The sequence below is a fragment of the Pieris rapae genome, chromosome 10 (genome assembly GCF_905147795.1).
Source record: "Pieris rapae chromosome 10, ilPieRapa1.1, whole genome shotgun sequence".
Lineage (NCBI taxonomy): Eukaryota > Metazoa > Arthropoda > Insecta > Lepidoptera > Pieridae > Pieris > Pieris rapae.
In genome coordinates, this window is record NC_059518.1 from 1,700,457 (window position 1) to 1,722,776 (window position 22,320).

The 22,320-nt window shown below is 31.6% G+C and overlaps 3 protein-coding genes across 3 annotated transcripts; 1 reads left to right on the forward strand and 2 right to left on the reverse strand.

Moving 5' to 3' along the window:
• Positions 1-1,117: 1,117 nt before the first annotated feature.
• LOC110999076 (protein aurora borealis) lies at positions 1,118-7,665 on the reverse strand. Its single transcript, XM_022267964.2, has 8 exons — positions 7,334-7,665; positions 7,081-7,245; positions 6,294-6,418; positions 5,615-5,700; positions 4,894-5,082; positions 3,883-4,083; positions 2,464-2,704; positions 1,118-2,073 (listed from the first exon to the last, which is right to left on the reverse strand). Exons 1-8 carry the CDS (start codon positions 7,456-7,458, stop codon positions 1,460-1,462), a joined length of 1,746 nt encoding a protein of 581 aa, XP_022123656.2. The 5' UTR covers positions 7,459-7,665; the 3' UTR covers positions 1,118-1,459.
• A 411-nt stretch (positions 7,666-8,076) lies between these two features.
• On the forward strand, positions 8,077-9,481 carry LOC110999064. Its single transcript, XM_022267953.2, has one exon. The coding sequence runs from the start codon at positions 8,370-8,372 to the stop codon at positions 9,381-9,383; it is 1,014 nt and encodes a 337-aa protein (XP_022123645.2). The 5' UTR covers positions 8,077-8,369; the 3' UTR covers positions 9,384-9,481.
• Positions 9,482-9,583: 102 nt separating this feature from the next.
• Positions 9,584-15,093, reverse strand: LOC110999070 (calcium/calmodulin-dependent protein kinase type II alpha chain). Its single transcript, XM_022267957.2, has 2 exons — positions 14,952-15,093; positions 9,584-14,054 (listed from the first exon to the last, which is right to left on the reverse strand). Exon 2 carries the CDS (start codon positions 13,987-13,989, stop codon positions 12,454-12,456), a length of 1,536 nt encoding a protein of 511 aa, XP_022123649.1. The 5' UTR covers positions 13,990-14,054; positions 14,952-15,093; the 3' UTR covers positions 9,584-12,453.
• Between the last annotated feature and the right edge of the window lie 7,227 nt (positions 15,094-22,320).

Below are 22,320 nucleotides of genomic sequence, written 5' to 3' on the forward strand. Positions count from 1 at the left end.
ATTATTCAATTTATTTCGAAATACATACGTATCATAAAAATCGTGGCCTCAAATTCAGTCTCAAATTATAAATATAAAAATTAAACACACAAAAAAACACAATGACGACTCTGACACATTTTACACATTTCTAATAGAAGTTATTTACTGAGATATAACACTTCTCATTTAAAAATATTAAAATTTAAATATACTTAAACGGATTAACTTTTGACCTCCAATAAACGGATCAATTCAGTTACTGTCCTATACAGTTATCCCCCCCCCCCCCATTACACGATTTCTGTCCCCCCCTACAACGCGGAAATTTCTCAAGTATCATATCTGTAATGTTAAATTTCTAATTTAGTTTTGTGTACCTTTGTATCTGTTTCAAATGTTCCTAGTTTTTTAATAGATTAAACGGTTTTACGAGAATGCAAGCGATTTCTATAACGCGGCCGGGTCTATCGCGTTATAGGGGGAATTGCTGTATATTATCAAATCAGTCAACTAATCTAACAGTATATTGTTTTTCATATAATTATACCAATTCAATATTTTTAAATGATTTCTGTATTAAGCTTATTTTCTAGTATTAAAGTGTCATAGATAAAAAACATCACCTACCAGCTTAAAATATACCAAAAAGGGCGCAGCAATTATGTCCCATGCGAAAAAAAATGTTTTAACTGTCATCAGAGCCGTCAATATAAAAGTAATCTTAAACTAAATTCAACAATTCATTAACAACCCAACTTTGGATATGCAACGACGTCAAAAATTCACTAATTTATATATATCTTTTACTATGGAGAAATTCATTGGTACGCACGCAAATTAAAAGTTCGCTTAGTAAATTTATTAAGTTTCTAATTTCATTAAAATTTTAAAATATTGGTCATTTTTGTTGATATACTATGGCTAGTATGTATAATTAAAAAAAACAAGAACGTGACCACTAATAATAATATTGAATGTTATCTTAATTGTTCTAAGTTTAATTAGCATTAATAAATTTTCTTTCATTTAACTAAACAAGTATTTAAAACCTAATCAAGCTATATTTCAGAATCTAAAATGCTAAAATTTGTGCTGTGGAATACTGTGAGGTATGGAAGTCATTTTTTGTAATTAAAATATTATGTATAAAATATTTTAAAAACGAAACTCAAAAGGGAAGGAAAGAAAATTAAGAACTATACAATTTTCTACGTTGTGCGTATACGCATCTCAATTCTGACTGCATAACTACTAATTTAATTGAGATTTTATTTAATTTTTTTTTAAAAGTCAGTTCAAAAGAGTAAAGTCATACTTAAAAAACTTAATTTAAACTAATAGTATTGTGTATAATGTATTTGTATGTTACTATAATTATTTTTAAACAAACGTAGTTACGTACGCAAGAGTACGTATACGCACGTCAATGTTAAAAAACCACGTACGAATATTAAACTATCACATACCAAACGATTCATTAAAAATTAAATTTCCGCTTACTACTCGACGGCGTAGACGAAAAGTTACAACTGAACGTTAAATCCTCGTTAAAATAATCAGAAATCGACATCGGATCCCTCTGATTCTCTTTATCCGCCGAAACACACTTCTGCTGATCATAAAACTCCTCCTCTTTGAACCCACTGTCCACCCGGGCCCAGTTGACATTCGATATCTCCTTCAAAGCCTTCTTGGAAATCGTCAACTCCGAAGGCTTTATCGCACTCTCGTAGTAACTCGACGCGTAAAACGTGTTCTCATTGAAGCCGCTGTCAATTCTTTTAAAACTCGACTCGCCGACCACAGTTTGATTTTCATTCAAAAATTTAAGATCCACAGATGCAAAATCGATCTTTTTCTCCATACTGAGCGGTATGTCAAAGTTCTCGAAGGACATATTCAGCGGGCTCAGTGCGGAATCGCGAATTTTGCTGATCTCGTGCGCGACGTTAGTGCGACGTTTCCCCTTTATCGGTGTTTCGTCGAAATTGTTTAGTTTAGTGGAAGACTGAATTTCTCGGGTGTCTTGGAACTGTCTCGTATCTTCTATAGACAACATTTGTTTTACATCTGGTGTACTGATATCAGATCCTGTTAACAAAAAGTATAGGAATTAGATACTTTTAATTTGGTGCTCAATAGGCAAACCAATTTTCTTTATAGGGCAATTGCTTCCAATGGAATAAAGAACAGCTATCATCTATATTGTTGTATCTTAGACAATATAGGCTTTTTAATTTATACCGTATCTACAGTAGAGCGTCTATCACCCAAGGTACGCCACTGCAATTGACTCAACCCTATGATCGAATCAGGGCTGTGCCTTACAACATTTAACAAGAGTTGCAACATTTTACCTTGTGTCAAATTATGTTATCCGTCCGCATCTATTTAATAATATTTAATAGCACACGTGACTCAACCCTATAATCAAATCAGGGCTGTGCCATTTACAACATTAAACAAGAGATAACATTTTACCTTGTGTCATATTATGTGATCCGTCAACACTCATGTCCATACTGAAGTCAAGTTTTTGCACCGACCGACTTCTATTGAGATTCGTCATACTTGAACTTCGCTTTGGCATATATTTCGGGGATTCCTTGAGCGAGGCGCTTCTACCATTGTTCGGGGTACAGAAACATCTTCCTTTACTCTCAAATTTTGTATGGACACAGTCAAGACATGTTGCCATGGCTTCGGGTGATGCTAATTTATTCTGAAAAAATAATTTCTTAATATAATCTTAACTAGAGCTAGATAACTTTACATTAGAATACATTTAAAAAGATTACACGAATATAAACGAAAATAAACCAAGATAAACGAAAATACACGAAAATAAACGAATATAAACGAAAATAAACGAAGATAAACGAAAATAAACGAAGATACTCGAAAATAAACGAAAATACACGACTACAAACGAAGATACTCGAAAAAAAACATGGTACACTATGGTTAAATCGTTAAATTTGAAAATGTTACAAACTACGAAATTTAAATACACCGTAATCAATGAGACATTTGAGCTGGAATTTGGGAAACTAATCCATCGGTATTTATATTCTTTCCACTGATACAAATACGCAAAATTTTCCAAGTTATGCGTTGATTGACTCTCATCAATAAAGAGAACTGTTCGCATTTTTAATTAATTCCAAACGCACAAATCAATCTTTTTTTTAATAGATAGAGTGATTCAAGAGGAAGGTTTATATGTATAACATCCATTAAATAGTGGAGAAGTACTATAGTAATATCTTTGAGGTTTCTAATGTGATGTCGTAAATAATTACATTTTTCCGCTTACATTGCAAACGCAGGCTGAACCCTAGTGTTTTATCAAAATAATGTACTAAGTATTGTACACATTGAAAAGGTCTTCAAAAAAGTCCATGATGGTATATGTCTATCTCTTATGGATAACCCACATTTTTATATATAACGTTCACAGATTTTCTGTAGTGTATTTAGTATCAGCATAGCACCCGTGCGAAGCCGGGGCGGGTCGCCAGTAAATAATAAATAAATAATTATTATACAATTACAAATATGCTTTACCAAGGCAGTCCTCGAGTGCGACACGTTAAGTTAATTTATTTTGAAGGGCCTAAAAGTAGACGGTACTATTAATTTTAGCCTCCTCGCGACACATCTGTTTTATATAGAACATGAGACAAACGCCCATATAATAAGTAATACCGCCGCCCATGGACACTCTCAAAGCCAGAAAGCTCGCAAGTGTTTTGGCAGCTAAAATTATTAACAATACCGTCCACTTCTAGGCCCTTCAGAATACACTAAATTAACTAAACTCCTTTGGATATTAAAAACATCTTTCAAAAACCAATGTTTCTTAAAAATAATTTATTACATAAGGTATACAAAAATTACCTCTTCATCACCAGCCTCAACCGGTGATATAGATAGCGATGATGAGGAATTCTCACGCTTGGGGGTTGCAAATTGTATAGGACTAACACAAAGTTCAAAATCACCAATGTTTAATATCTTGTTCTTGAATGGCTTCTGGGATTTCGTCTGCAATGGCGTTCCGAATGTTCTCTTCATTCCCTTTGACACGAGGTTATTACTCTGAAAAGGTTTTTATTTATATGGGATGAAGCCCCTTTAAATATTATTACTGACTGACTGACTGACTCCCGTACGTCCAAAAATGTATTGTATATACAGGAATCAGTCTAACGCCCGAACCCAATAAGGAATCCACAATCTGAGATTGAAAACAATTTGAGATGAGACCGTGACAGTCAATCGATCTACTATCTGCATCCTTATAACCTAACCCTACGAAGACAATCCATTTTTGGCGACGGATATAATGCAATCTCTTCACTATTTACACTCATATTTGATAATCAATATAAACGAAATAAAATAAATAACCAAACAAAAATATTAAAATTATGGATGTCTATGTATAAAAATTATCAAATAGCTTTTTAATTATTTTAAAATCTGGTGTACGTTAAAATCTTAAGATATGATATGGGCACAGTTGAACTATAATTTTCATACAATATATTGATTAGATATTGGCCCACTTTTATCAATATTTGGATTGAGATGTTTATCTCAGATGGTCAAAAATGGATTGAGATAGGTTATTGGTTATTTGGGCGTAAGATTCGTTTCTAAATCTTACTCTAAGAGTCAAGTGACTTTACTACATTTTTACTGTAAATGAAAATGATAAAGTTTAAACTAAGATATTAGTTAACACTGAAATTGTAGAGAATTCAGTCTGCATTAGTCATAATTACTGTATAGTCTATATGTTTGTATTTATATAACGTCGTTAGACAAAAAATCTGGACTCTGAAAAATCTGAAAAAATTAGGTTTTGATGTAAATTTTAATATCTAATACAATTGAAGAACTCACCAAATCGGGGCTGAACTCCACAGGAATATGTTCTTCAAAACTAGACGATGGTCTCTTATCATCTTGGCTTTCATCATCAGTCTGTTCTGAGTCATAATGATGATCACTATAATCAATGTCTGTAAACACAGTATGTACGCGAATCGATCCATTTGCGGTCCTCTCACATTCGTCGAGCAATGCTTCCTCCTGAAAATCATAACAAAAATTCTTAATTCTCTAAAGACACTTAGGGCCTAGTATTGGTTGATAAGGAAAAACATTTCAATTTGAATAAAGTATCAAGTGCATAATAGTGATACATGTAACATATAACACCTGGACAGTGCCTCAAGTTTTACCCTTAATAAAAAGTAGTGTCACTTCTTCTACTAAAGCTTCTTAGTAAGTTTGACGAGAAATTAATTACTTATGAGTCTTAAATAAAGGTAGGTTAGTCCAATACTATTTCATTAAAGAATATTTTTGTTAAGTCATCTTTACACTGTGATGAAGTAGCACATTAATACTTTAAAACACTAAATCAGATTTTTATAAATTGGTATAATCCCTTCAAACACTGGTAATTAAAATAAAACAATCTAAAAAACATTAAAGTAAGGATTTTGTCAAAATATAAATTCTAATATTATTTACAATTGACTTTAACTCACAATTTTCTACTATAAATTTAAATAATACTGTGTTTTGTTAAATGTGAAAGTAAACGCTTTTAAATTACCTGTGAAAATGTGCAGAAAGATTGCAAGATCTTTTCAATTTCCGGGGGTAGTATTGGTGGCAAAGTTAACATGGTTTGTGTTGAGCCTGAAACCACAATAATAACATTTACCACAAACTAAACAAGCACTTACATTCTCGTGGGAAGAACACGCAAATACATAGGTGAAACAACTAATATCACTGCATACACAATTTCAATTAGCACCCATCCAGTCACCAAAAGTATCACCTGTTCACGAGTATGACGGATGGCCAGCCATCGCCCCTTCGCCATATTTTGGGAGAGAGACAACCCAACACATGGAAGCCACCACAAGCAATGACATTTAAGCAAGCAAATTAAATCTAAATGTAAATAATGTACATAGTGTTTAATATAAAATGTAAATGCTAAATTAATTAAAAATTTACCTTATGATTATTAGAAGATTTTATACAAAGTTTAATGTATTTGTACTGCAGTAAAAATAATTTAACTTTGTATAAAAATTTACAACTTATCTACCAGCCATAATATTGAACATACTAAAAATAAGGATACTCTGAAGGCAAACAGTTAAAACAAATTTATAAAACTGTAATAGTAATAGTAATGTTTACATTAAATTAAATTAGATTATCAGACTATAAATAAATATAACAGCACATGAAATGAAACGAAATAAACAGTAACTTACGATTTTCACTTTGTGGCTTGTTGGGGCTACATTCATGTGATTTTGATGAAGTTTTAGATATAAGTGATTGCTGTTTTTTAGCTGGCTCCATTGGACTTGGCACAATTAGTTCTTGGGAAAAAAATCTAAAATGATTTTGAAAATATTATATTATAACTTAATTTTTTGTTTTATTTCTCATTATCTTTACTCATGTTTGCTCAGCTTAACTATAGAAAACAAAGCTTTGTATGCTTGTAAAATTAAATAAATATTCTTATCAATAATTAACACCTCTAACTACTATACCATTAAACTTGTGTTAAGAGTTAATACAATTAAATAATTTAGAAAAATTGAGTTATCAATTTTCTCTAGAAATATTGTATAAGTATTTAACATATTCTTGACTGACCAATAGTAATTGTTTTTTACACACAATGTATAATCATGTTTGTAAATGTTACTTACAGAAAGGTTTACAAGCATGGTCAAGAATACTTCTCTCAGAACTAGCCATGAAACATTAATTACTTTTATATTTAATAATTATTTCTTTGTGATTTATAATTTCCAAACACTATTATTACTGGAAAATGAAGTTCTGTAAATTCATATTTGTAAAATATTTTATAGAATAAATTAAAATTCATTAAAAAGAAGCAATACTGAAGCTCAAATTTCATATATCCAATATTTTGCAAAATTGAAGTTTTTGATTGGGTTGGAAATTCAGAATAACCTTTTTATCAGTAAAATAAAAGTTTTTTTAACATATGAATTGTTGATCAGATAGTCAAGCCCATACTTCTCTGTAGCTTCTTCAGCAATCTTCTCCAGAGCTGGATCTGGGGAAGCCTCATATTGACTATTGCATACTATTATTTCCGCTGGTCTCAGAGTACAAGCTTCTTCTATATCCCATCTAAACGTACCTTTCGATTTACTTTTATATATTTTGCACATACCGGGGCTGTGAATACATATACAAAAGCTTATTAATTAATAATTTTCTGAGCAAGTTTTTCCGAGCTTTTAAAACATCAAACCATATAACTTACCTGCTTAACGGTTGATGTAGCCTTTCCACAAGCACTTTGTCGAAGGGATTTCGAATTTTGTTCTGTTTCTGGGGTGTTAATTTATTACATATGGTGTTTAACTCCTGGTTTTTATTTTCACTCATTTCAAATCGATCACTCTACGTATAGGCGACGAAGTATGTAAAAAAATTATATTGTTTCTCAATATTATTTAAATTTTCTGTTTGTACTGAAAAGGCAAAAGTGTGAAGTTTGCAAATAGCCAAACTTAAAATAGCCAATGATGATACTGCACTTAACCACAGATTCTCTAGCAGCAGAATTCTAATGGCAATTGCCAACCAACTAAAAGAAAAATTCTAATTACCAACGACCAACCTAACAAAGTCAAAAACCCCTATAACCTCTGCAATCGAGTCGTTTCATAGTGTTTTATGATACATAATAAATGTAATAAAACACTGATGAATCTAATAAATGTATACGAACGTTACAACTAATTTAAAAACTTAATGGTATTTAAATATTAACACGGTTTAAGGAAAAAAATCCGAATGTGATAAATACAGTTATCACCAAGCAAAAAAAGCACAACTTGAATCGACTATTGAAGTATTAAATGTCTTGTTAATTGTTATACCCATAAGTCATATTAAATATTAATAACCTACGAGCGAAATTATGGATTCTAAACGGTTTCTATGTTTTGAGCAAACTAAATAAGATGAAGTTTGACATTTTTAATTGTGAATTGACATTTAGATACGTTAAAAGTTAAAACTAAATTTGTGCCGAAAGTGAAACAAAAATACAAAATTATTATTGCATTTTAGATCAATTGTAAAAATATTAATTCCTTATAAAGTTACTTATGAAGTCTTGAAACTATAACTTATGTATAATTAATCAATTAATAATAATAAGGACATCATGTTTTTATAACTAAGCAGTGTTTAATTATTTGGCATGATTGGGCAAGACCCAAGAGATAATAATAATCATATGATTTATTGAATTGATGAGCTGTAAATAAACATTCATTGATTTTAAAATTATGGAGTTTAATAATACTAGTTGTGAACCAATGGACATAGATTTAAGCTCTAACTCAATCAGTGCTATGGATATTTCCTATAATGAAAATAATATAATCAAGAATGAAAATATTATAATCAAGAATGAAAATATTATAATCAAGACTGAAGATACAAGTGATAAAACTAACATGACGCTTAGCCCTAATATCCAGCGCCCTGAAACTAACTTCAAAAAGTTGGTAGTCAATTTAGATGTAACACATGCCAAGAGAAAAAACAAAAATAATGTTCTTTATGCTCTAGGAATATTTTTTCTTTTACTTTCCATAACTTGTTACCATATAACAATTAATTACCAATGTTGTGAAAGAATCAACACTGAAAAAATAAGATATAATCTATTAAATAGGCTGTATGGACAGACTACTGCAGCAACACAAATTGTGAAAACATTAGAAAGTGATATAAAAAATAAAATATTAATAATGTATGGAGGAACTGGTGTTGGAAAGACATTAGCAGTTTCAATAATTTTAGAAGACATATTAAAATTTGCAAATGTATATCACTACACAATGCTAAATTTAATTGACCTAAATGCATCTGATCTTCTATTTGGATTTACTTGGTGTCAGTCATCCATTGTTATTGTTGATGACTTGAGACATAATGATTTATTTGCAATAAAAGACTTTATTAAGACTCTAATTGTAAAGAGTGAAAGACTCAGCAAAAATCTTACTGTTATTTTAAACTATAATTGTGATATTATGGACTCACATTTTTCATCAAAATGTAATAGTAACTTTGCAAGTGAGTTGAAAAATAGTTTTAGTGATATATATATAGAAAAAAGTTTTATACAGTTTAACCAATTAGACAACAATGTTTTAAGAAAATGTGTTGAACATGAGATGGGCAACAAAAAATTTACTGAAGAGCAGATGAGGCATATACTGAGAAACTTTGATGTGGTTCGAGATGGTTGTAAAGGTGTGCACAAAAAGATAAAATATTTGAGTATAATTTAAAAGGTATGAATGTTAAAAAATTAAAGTAATTAATCAGTAGAATGTAGTTTTACTTGTAGTGGTAGCACATACAATAGTCATTATAGTCCTTGTTTAAATAACAGGAAAATTAATTTATCAAACAACAAACTACAATTAATTTTAACCTTGTAGCCCTACATTAATATTCATTTTAGTTATAAGAAGAAAAACTATAGATGTAGTAGATCAAAAGAACTTTATTTAGAGAATGTTACATTATAATCGGCAATGCAGAGGTTTAAGAAATTATTTTGAATAGAAATACAAATATTCAATACACCTACACTTTCACATTTTAAATTATGCTACAACAACTTAGCCACCTTGATTATGATTAGTGAAATCTTAAATCATTTTGAGGTGCATTTAAGAATGAAACACTTTGGTTATATCCTAGATATTAAATAGTAAATAATTTGAACATACCTAGGAATTAAGCAGTTCAGCTTAATCAAAATATGCACTTATTCTAGTTTCAATTAAGTACAAATGATATTACACTCAAAAAAAAATTAAATTAATCTTAGTTATGATCGTATGAATACAATTTGATAGTGTTTGATACAAATAAATTATCTGCACCATTACTAAAAGTGTGTGATGTCTAACACAGAACTCAGTTTTTAACAAGTGAAAAGCAATGTGTTTATCATTAATAGTGATTATGCATAACCAACAACAGTAAAAATAGGTTATATCAATGAAAATCATGATTTTGCATTTGAGGAATACTGCAATCTATAAATAGATACATGAATTATGGAATATTACTTATAGCTCATCTTATTCTAGTTAACAGAAATTTCTAATTGTAGAGGATAACTGAGATGTTTTATGTATCTAATATATTCTTTCTATGGCAAGTCTACTGAAAATAATTGTGGAAATAACATGACTTCTTTGTGCAATTACTATTTTATCAATAAAAATATATGACTGGCGAATAATGACGGTTTTAAATGTCTCAATGTTCCTCTCATTGTGTAACAATAATTTTCATTTTAAATAGCTAATTTATTGCAAATGAAATTTCTTTTTGATATATAATTTTACATCTAAGAATATAGTATCATAAAACACTCTTTAACAATAGTAAACTGTTTTGAAATAAATTGTATCTATAATGGATTAGTTTATTTTGAAAGCAATCAACATTTTTAGATTAAACAGAATTAAATATGTAGGTATAAGTAACAATTAATAATATAGTTATTTTTTTTTAAATAGGTTTCAATTCTTATAGTTAGGTTTACTAAAGCTACAACATAATTGTGATGATAAATAAAAATTTAACTTTGATCCAACTTATTGAGAATTCAAAGCAAATTTTACCGGTTTGGTAGGTAAAAATAGCATCTAGGAGAGCACAAATATAACAAAAAATATATTACTAAAGATATGGTAACAACTCATAAAAATTCTTTGATTTTATAAAATAACATGTAATGAGAAAATATCAACATTTCCAAGTAGGCAATGTGCAAATCAAGTTTATTATACCTACAACATGACAATTTTGGGTTGTGGATATCTTATGAGCAAGTAGAAACTGCATCTAAAGTATGTACCACCTTACCCTTAATATACAGTCTGTAGGTATATTAAGTCTTCTATCTTTATATCAATTTTAAAATTAATTCAAAACATTGATTAAATACTAAATATGTGTTATAATAGTAAAGACTAGAATATATTTTAATACTTACAGTTATTGGCACTAAATTGAATGTTAATGGCACAACTATAAAGAATACAATTATCATCATACATTTATCTAGGTTGAAAGTACCACTATAGTTACAATTCCAATTTTTGTCAAAGTCATTGATTAAAGAAGGTTACTAACTATACTAAATTATTATACAAAACGGTAAAAATGTGTTTAAATATAATTATACCTAATTTAGTTTTCTAGGAATAAGTGTTTTTGACTTATAGTTTAAAGCACATTCCATAAGTAAAACTGTGCAATATTTCAATCACAAAATTACATTAATATCACGTTCGAAGCTCCAATTCACTAACTGTTAAGTCTTCTAAACAGTTCAGTACCATGCACAGTTTTTACCTTAGAACATTTATAACACCTATACGCTAGGCAGACTATTAATTACCTCATAACAAAATTGTAAAAATTATATAAGTACAATGAAAATTTTTTCGGAGGTGTCTAGAAAACAGATTATCTATTCATAAGCAAAGCAGGTACATATTTAAATCTAAAATTGACAAATTGATATAATCACTTAAGAAGACAATAACCAATGAACTCTAGCTAAACTAGGTTTTAAAGGAATTGAATTATTTTTTTCAATAGTTTAACATCTACCGCAAGTTAGTACATCAGTGCTGGATGAGTAGTGCCAATAACTGCATTTATGAATACTTATATATTACTAACTAGGTATTCAATAACAAATAGAACACCACTTTTAAGCACGACGAAACATCCATAGTTAAAATTGTAGAGAGACTTATTTTAGAGAAATGTGCTAATAAATCTAAATTTTCAAAATATCAGCATTTGTATAGGTAGGTACTTATGTATTGTTTACATGTATCAGATCTTATGTTTCTGTTGAGATTTTACACAGAATCTTACTAATATTTGTTTATTCGTTGACATCTTCGATTGTGGCTGAGATCACAACTTCTTTACACTCACTACAACCTAGCAATAAGCATTGGAAATTTGATCAGTGTCACAATATAGCCACAATATTATAACATTTGGATTGGACTATTATAGAGTAGGAAATAGCATTGAACTGCTTTTAATGTTAATTGCCTATAGTAATACATTATGAACTTAATAGATAATTCCTTGAGATTTATAAAGAATTCTAGTAAAATTCGTGATGTCATAGCAGAGTTACAAATTACATTAAATCGAGCTATATATATCACCCCCATCGGATAGTATTTACTGAAAAGATAATTTTTATTTATGAAATGTTACAATGGTAGTTATAACGTCGCCATTGCAAAGAGGTACCTTTTGCGGAACACTATCCTTTGATTTCATGGAGCGACTCTCAGTAGGGTGTAGTTAGGTGCGATGGAAATGAACTGCAGTCCATTTGTTGTAGCGTTTATGCCAAATTCGAGTTTCTTGGTGTTGATGGGTTGCACGTCTACCTTCCGAATCTACACTTTGTGTTATACAGACATATGCGATAATGGCCACATCTTCTCCTAGAAGTTGTACTCTTGGATTGAGAATAGTGGTGTTAGTTTTTATATTGTTAGGAGTGTTATCAATAAAGAATTTATAATATTCAACACCCTCTATTAAGTTTCCAAGTGAATCTGGGTCAAATGAAGTAACGTGTGGGTCACACAGTTTTGAGTATGTCTCGTAATCTCCATTATTGATTGCATCTAACAGTATTTCAGTTGCTTTGATGACTTCTGCGCGACGCATTGAAGCATTACTGTCACCACGAGCTTTCCCGAATGAATCTGCCTTGGAAAGGCTATCTTCATCATGGCCATCTTTTGATATCACAGTGCACGCCCTGTCAACACCTTTTTTGTCTTTGTCTAAGTCATCATCTTCTAAAGTAGTACTACTATCCGTAGATTCCTTAACTTGAGATCCATCCCCTTTTTTATTCACCATGGATTTTCCTGAGAAGTTACGTGTAGCAAGCATTGTTGTTAAAATGGCACCTTTTAATTTACGTCGCGCATTAAACTTCTTCAAGCAATCGACAGTTTCTTGCCTATGCATAACAGAAGCCACACGTTCACGGTGGCAGATCCATGGGTGCTTCAGTGCCTCAGAAGCAGTTATTCTCTTACTAGGGTTAACAGTTAACATTTGGTTTATAAGGCTTTTTGCCTCTGGTGTGACCGTGTCCCATTCGGGAGAGGGGTAATCATAAGCACCAGCTTTAATTTGGCCATATAGTCGGTGTTGATCTTCATCCCAAAATGGTGGGTATCCAACAAGCAGTATATATAATATTACGCCACATGCCCAAATATCTACGGGCTTTCCATATGGTTCTTTTTTCAAAACTTCGGGAGATAAATATCCCGGTGTGCCCGCAAACCCGAACCATGCTTGTTGGTCTCCTTGTACTTCAATGGCTAATCCGAAATCAGCGAGTTTTACAGCGGCTCCTTTTGCCTTACTGGCCAGTAAGAGATTTTCAGGTTTCAAGTCTCTATGGACTACGCCGTTGTGGTGACAATGATGAACTGATTCTAAAATTTGTTGGATGCAATGAGATGCATCAGCTTCTGAATAGAATTCCCGGGCTACAATGTCTTCGAACAGCTCGCCACCAGTCACTAAGTCAAATACCAAGTAATGAAAGTGTTCCTCTTGAATTGAATCATGAAGCCTAACTATGTTAGGATGTTGTAGTTTTCGGCAAATTCTAGCCTCTCTTTCTAACTTCTGAAAGTCTCTGGCTGATAACTTTTTAGTGTTGATAATTTTGGCAGCAAATTCGTACCCTGTTGACTTTTGTACAGCCCGGCGCACAATTGAAAAAGCACCTTTTCCTAGTTCTTCTTTGAGTTCATAATTATCGGAAAAACGGGTGCTGACATTTTCGCGATTAGGATTTGCCATTTTTAAGGATGCTTTTGATGTTCCTGAATGGTAATCTTGAGCACAGTCTTCACTTAGTCAGATAACTGTAACAATAGAAAATATAATTAATTTATCAAATTATGCCAAAAAATGCAAATTTATGACATAAATAACAAGTGTTGCCCATGGCTTCATTTTCAAATATAATTTATAAATTACGTCTATAAAAGTAGGTACCTACTAATAGGTATTTAAAAAACACTTATAAGCGATTTTATAAAGAAATATTAAAAAAATTATTAATACCATACAGTATTTATACATACTAATATATTATGATTAATTATAATATAAAGTAATATAATATCAGAACAAATTTTCCTGTAAAAAATAATAATTGTATGTAATAAGGAAATCTTCACATTAATTGACAATGCTATGTATCTATTAAATTATGAATTATTCTAAGTAATTAAAAGAAATTGGATAAATATTTTCACATTAGAAATACATTCCCGCAGCCTTAATAGAAGAAAATATATTCATATTTGTAGCAAGCACTCACTAATTTGGTCACTCAAGTCAACAACTGTATAATCCGAATATAAAACGCGATGATGCCTAGTTATCAAGATCACAAACATAGACTTCTAATATTAACACTACGGCACTGGGATGACATTTCGTTAGCGCAAAATAATCGATACACCATTGTCTCAACACATTCACCAAAATTCCGAAGACATTTTCTACCGAAACTGAATATTGAATTAGAAAATTTTATTCACGTCATATAACAAATCCCGAGTTATAATTAATAAACTGGATTAAAAAGCGAAAATAAATAAAAATATGTATTATAAGGTATTCGGTGCGCAACTTTCGACGATATTCTTAGCAATACGAGCTCTCGATGTATTTTTAATAATTGGAACAAATCTTACAATGTGTATGTGGGATTTATTAAATAACGCAATTGGGTTTTTTATAATGTTATTTACCTATTATGTGCACATTTTACACAATATTAACGAAGTGAAGATCGAAAAACTAAGGGCCTAGCCCTCCGCCACACTCTCCTGCTTCGGACACGAGCTACGGGGTCAAACTCATAGAGATTCGAGGTTGCCAGCGCAATAGTCCTTCGATGCGATTTTCTTAGAAATTCTAAATCAAGCGTTCCCGCGTTTAGAAAAAAATTACAACCTACAATATGTTAAATGTAAGGTTTTCTGAATCGTTTTCAAATGAATATTGGCGTCGAAGCGACGTAATTTTCTTATTTAACTTTAAACATTTTTATGCATGTTCACACTGAGCCGCACGTAAAATCGATATACTAGCGCAGCGCTGTGAACCAAAGAGAATACGGCCACGACACGAACGCCATCTTGTGACGCATTTTCGTACTATTCTATTGCTGTTGTATTATTATTAGTGTGCGTAAATTAAGCATGCGACGTTTTTATTATTATTTTACACTGCTAGTAATGTTGTTTGTTTAATGTATTCATCGCGTGATATATAAGTATCATTTTATGGTTTTTCAACCATTCAAATAATAATAAACAAAAAGGTTTAAAGGCTGTTTATTTTTAAGTTTTATTTATTTAAATAATTGTTATATTATTCCAAATCAAGGCAAAATTTATTCTTAAACTAAATACTTAACAAGCCACAAGAATTAACGGTTCTACCCAAGTGGAATTGAAAGTTAACTGAATTCTATCACTCCTCCTTTACTGTGCAAAGTATGTATCCTTTTATGGAATTCCCTACCAATTGATATTAGACGTGCTCAGTCTTTATGTAAAAAGCTTTATGATCATATTTATACATATTTTATTTATTATTATTGCTACTTTTTCTTTAGCTGCACTAAATTAATGTCATATATATATTATAACCCCTAGATGGGGCCGAGGGAGAGTGAGTCTCCATCGCGTTCGCACCAAGTCTTTTTAGTTCTATTTGCTTCATCTGCAACTGTACGGTTTGCATGGGACGGCAACGCTTCCGCTTTTCCTGCGGGTTCCAATGAAGCACCTGCTTGTTATAATTGGAATCCCTTCGAAGGGTATAGCGTATCTATTTCGTTTTGTATGATTGAAGCTACATTTTTAGTAATTTTACTCTTATAGGCTGGCTTATAACTTATTAACTCTGAAGATCTGACTTGCTGGCTTGACGAACTATTGAAGTTCAAAAATAAGAACAATGTTATAGTGATCCAAAACAGATTTTCAAACAGCCTTTGCTACGCTGCTGCTATTTGGAAACTGGGAGCTTGCGTTGCTTATCATCTTTACCAAGTTTCGAGATATTCCAAGTTATCACTCCGGTCTTTTCCCTATTCTTATTAGTTGAATGGTGTCTGAATTTAGGCTTCACCTGTTTGACCTGATATATTGTTTGATTTGTAGGACAATCAAGGTTTAATAATTTACTAAACTAATTAAAAAATCTACAGTTTATAAAAATTGACTTTTGGAAATAATATTTTTTCTATTAATGATTATTTGCATGAAACATTGTAATTAATAATAATTGATTTCTTTATCACTACAAATAATATAAGAATTGACTTATTGATATTATTCATAATGTTTGTACAATTCTTTTTAAGACTTAGAAAATTTGCACGCCTTCATGTGTGGCAGAATATGCGATATATAACTTTCGATTGTACTACCATAACGTTTAAGTACCATATTCTTGCAAAAAAATATTTTTGTTATGGAGTAAACCTAATCGCAGTGTAACGTTACGCTAATGTTAAGTAGTACTTACACGAACTAATGGTTTACTTTATGCTTTAACTTAAGACTGGAACGAAATGGAGCCCTATAAAACAAACAACTAGCTATAACTGATATATTTCGGAAGTTTTGTAACAAATATAGGTCATCTTATTATGGTACTTATGTAAAAAACGTAACGCACAACTTTTTTAGTCTAGGCTTTAGTTTTCTGTATCTGTTTCATGATCATTTGTCCATCTAATAGGCAAGTAATTGATTATGCTCATGTGCCCGACATATGCCGTCCACATTTTGGGTCTAAGACAAGCTGGTTACCTCACTATGTTTCCCTTAACCGTTTCAGTGAATGATTCAAATTCAAAAATAATTTATTCACATGAATAAATTATTTTGTATGTTTTTGTTTTGTATATTAGTATTTTATGTTAACTACATAGGTAACATAATGTGCACTTATGAAGGTCAAAAAGAAATATACATTGAATGCTTCTAATTTTACATTTACCGCCAGTTCTCAAATCAAGGGCGTAGAACGGAAGAGGAGAACTGGCAATAAACTCTCCGCCACTCTTAATCGCCAAGTTTTTTTCTTTTACGTGACGTTAAATGCGAGCATAGAAAGTCCATTGGTGCACAGCCGGGTATCATACCAACGACCTCAGGGATGAGAGACGCACGCTGAAGCCAACACTGCTATCATGATGTATTGTAATATGTGTTATATTTATCGATAAGTTAAATTTAAAAAAAAACTATATGTACAATAGAAATTAGATTGAGGCCTTCCTAGTAAGTCAGAGATCTGTGACAAGGAAGCTACGCTCTTATTTAATTAAATTTACAAAGTTTCAACAAGGGTAACAACATAATTAGTTTTAAAACGAGGGTACTTTAAAAAAAATATATGAATGGAAATTATGTTAACTGTGTTATTATGTGTGTGTGTGAAAGACGAAACAAATCTAAGCGAAAGTGTAGATGTAAAGGATGGATTAAGAAAAAACATTTGTGCAATTCACACATGGTAGAAGTGAAACCTTCAAAAACAAATATAAATTAATCATTTTCCACTATCTAAATGTGTGTGTTCTTTATAAACAGTATATTTTAATTATACATTTTAATTTATAAGTTTAATATAAATCTTTAATTTGACAAAAACTAAAACAACGAAAGTTTGAAATTCGATCAAAAATTTTCTCCCACGTTACATCATATGATGAATTGATGTTTCTGTCTCTCTTTACCGCTGCATCCGGTTTGAAATCACGACGATTCGAAAGAAGTTTATCTATCTCATTTTCTCCCACGTTAAATCATATGAATTAATGTTTCTGTCTCTTTTTACTGTCGCTTTTTCGTTGCATCCGGTTTGAAATCACAACGATTCTAAAGAAGTTTCACTTCAAAAATTATATTATTTATAGATTATAAATAAAAAATTATGAAAGCAGACAAAGTTCAGAAAAGTAAATAAATATTCAATAAACATTATGTTAATGCTACTTACGCAGATGATGCGTAACAATCTACAGAATATTCACCGGAAGGGCAGTAACCAGTTTGCTAATAAACTGGACTATAAATGCTATGAAAGGAATACAAATGGAAGGCGACATCTTGACTCGTATTTCGTTCCCATAAACATGAAATTCACATAAAGTCAAATTTATTTATGATTTGGGGTTAGACATTTATCCGACGAGCGAATGAGTTTCAGTTGGAATATCTAGGCTTTTTAATAATTATTTATCTGTAAACGACTGTGAGAACTGTATTATTTTTTAAACTTGGTATCTGTTGGTATAATCTGTCAAAATCCATTATTTCATAACGGTTCGGATGAAAGGGGCTTTGAACGGTTATTCACGAAAATCAAAACTGGTTGGGACCTTGCGCAATTGTAGGGGACTAAACAAGGGCTCGAAAAAGCCCTACCAAATTTTGCCGCTGCACAATGCACCCTCCGTGATATCCCCACGCGAGGTCTTATTATTACTCCTGCTCCTGTCCCCACATTGTTCATATTATTTTTATATAGGCACTAGGTTGACGCGTTTCGAAAATCTCTACTCAATGACAAAGTTTTGAAGTGCACGTTGACTGCGAAATTATTGCGCGAACCAGTCCAACATTTGTCACCTTATATTTGAAGGGAAATAAGGTTTCGTTGCGGTCGTCTCAAGTTGCTTTTCTCATGAGTGAACGTAAATTAATAACTTGGGAGTAATATGTGTGGTAGTGCAGAGCGAGGTTTGCAGCGTCCGCTCGGCTGTGTAGTGAACAAGTATATCGATCGGACAGCGTAGCTTTGTGCGATGTAATTGGCGGGAGATAAAATCGTCGTTTGTATGGTAAGATTGAATTATCTACGCATGAAATTAGTAAAATTCAGCCATTGTTATGTCGGTTGTTCGCTGTGGTATATTTATCGATTTTAATAAATAATAATTAAGTCATTTTATATTGGCAATTAAACTATTAAAACATACTTTATTTAAAGGCGCTCTTGCGCTGATTAAACAAATATTTTCGATATTTTTCTTATTACCGTGTAATTGGAAGTACAAAACTTTCAACAATATATTCTCCGAATTATCCCAGAGTTGCGGTTTGATATAACATTTTTTGTTCACAAAGCTTTTGCATGGCATAAGCTGTCGTCTGACACGCTTTGTAAGCATTTTGTTATTCGGCGTTGGATTTGTTTAAGGTGATAAAAGTGCAATTGAGTTTAATTTATCTTAAAATGGGTCACTCTGACGCCATTTGGAAATGGATGCTGACTTGTGACAGTGTGCGTGAATACACTTAAAAGCTCAAACGGCCGCTGAACGGGGGCCGCGTGATATTGGACGAGTTTGACGTCATCGACGGAGAAGGTACGTTACTTGATATGCTTAGGATGAGAATAAATGGAACAATACCTATTTTCATATTAAGTATGTATTTACAGCGTACTACTTTGATGTAGAGATAGGTTACGAAATTAAATCTTAATATATATATTTCTTGTGTGCGTGTGTATGTGACTGAACTCCTCCTAAACGACTGGACCGATTTAGACGAAATTTTTTGTGTGTGTTCAAGGGGATCTGGGAATGGTTTAGATTCACAATTTTCTCCGCTGGACAATGTTTTTTTAATTAATTTTCAATTTATTAGTTGTTGTTGATTTTGGAATGTTTTACATTGGATCCGACAGACGGCGCTACCATCGCAGTGTCAAATTTTAAATAATATTCGAATTTTAATTTTAGTCTGTCCCGAAATTTAAAAAAAGTTTAATTATCATTGTGTTATATCGTGTGTGACCATGTGCTGGATCGTTAGATATTGTCATAACATTTGTATAATAATTTTCATCAAAATGGCTTATTAAAAATTGAAATTTTGAAATTAAAGACGTGTAGACAGGACAACGTCTGTCCGATCCGCTAGTTTGTATATAATTTAATTAAACAATCGTAAACACGGCCATACTAATTCTGATCTGATTTATTTTGTGTTAATCTCAAATATATCTATAAGTTATACTAGAGTTATATATGTAGAATATCTAGAATCTACAAGCATTATTTATTTGTATACATATATAATATAAACATAACCGTAAAAAATACGTGATATGAAATTAAGAGGTATTTTTTAATGTGTGTGTGTATTTTAAAACTCGAACAAAGCCGCTATAAATATCTATTCGTTATTTGATACCAAAATATGTGTTAATCACATTAATATTTCTAATTAAAGTGAATATCTATTCCTTACTCGAGCGATCTTTCGCGTGGCAACAAGAAAGCGACAAAATGATGGTGACAGGTGAAGGAAAGATTAACAATTTATACTCAACTCTAAAATACTACAGTTTTGTATGTTAAAAACGCATATTAACAATCCAAATATTATCAATAAAACAGATAGTTACATTTACCGCCATTTGTCAAATCAAGGGATGAGAAGTGACAATTGACTGGATTTTGACAAATTTGAATCATACTTCGCGCCATGTCCCGAGTATGTTTGCCATAAGTGTATGAATTTAAATAACTTTGGTTGTATCTACAGATTATTCTTAAGTTATTTCTGTGAAAAGATCCATATTTTTAAAATTCGTTGTATAGTTAGTAAGCGCCTAGATAGTTTTAGGAATATAATCTTGGTATAGAATTCCAAGTTTAATAACCTACCTTGACTATCGTCTCCAATCGCACGGGTACGAAATTTTAGTTTTACAGCTACGACTAGGTTTAGTATTGAAGTAATACGTCATCAAACAGGCGACCATCCCTATATGCCTACCAATCTCAAACAATTTTTAATCCGTTAACTACTACACCACGCAGTTTGTATTAAGTTTGGTATTCTATATCGTTATATGTATTTCTGTACATAGAGTGGCGAAAAATCCCGTTATTTAGTTACGATGAAGATGTTACAAGCTAGTTGGCACGAAGGGTCAATATAAATGCTAATTCATACAACTATTATCCCGCTCTGTTGAGGACAGTCACTAATATAAAAAAAGTTCTAAAAGGTTTAATGTTAATACACTGAAGGTGAATTAGAATATTTATAAGAAAATCACTTGATTGTGATTGGCCCGCGTTTGACCAATAAAACGACGCGAGCCGTCGTTGCGTTTTTCAAAATCATATTCTAACCGTGCATGAACCTTTGCCGCGTCGCTACAAATCCAATTTATTAACAGAATATCGATTCAGAAACAGGGTCTGTAGACTACGCTCTACGATCTATTGGTTTTTGTTTTACTTTTATACATGTAGTAGTAGGTATATAAATTATGTATTTTATCAACAAATGTTCAATTAAATTTAATGAATACCGGACTTTTTGATCTAATGGTGAAAAAGATTTCTTGAAAGGTTTTCTTATACTATACTTATATATTATACTTTATGAGCTCACTAGTTGAGAACGCGACCTACGATGTTTTCTTTATATGCGAAAGAAAACATTTGAGAACTAACCAGAGTCATTTGTTGGGGCCTTCTACTAGTAGATTCGCTTATAATATATTGCGAATACTTTATAGATGAGAATTGAGGCTGGTTGACACCGGACACCGAGGTTTCCAGTTACACGCAATCCTTGTGACTGCAACATCTGATTTTCATTGAAACATTCACATGAATGCAACTTGTATTACTGTTACAAACGCAATGCGAAAGTCCAGTTAATATAGGTTTATGAAATTGGTATTACGTTCATATTAATGCTACCAATAGCGATTATATTCTCTCTGTTTCACGCGACCTCTAGTTAACCTTCCGATCTAGCTAACTTAAGACTAATAAGTAATTTAAAATAAATATACTATAAAGGGTATTTAATAAGTGTCCAATAACACTACTACTTTTAATTGTGTGTGTAATTTTTTTTCACTGACACAACACATTTTTAATGTAAGGAAGGTTTAGTTAATTTGTTTCTATATCTTCATCAATGAGCTACGTATACGGAAACGTGGGGGCAAATCTTCAACGCGTTGGACCAATTTAATTAGTGCACTGATTCCACTCTGCAACAATTCTGTCATGATGCGGTCAGGTCAGACGAAAGTCCAGCGAGTTCTTAGACGAAGAAA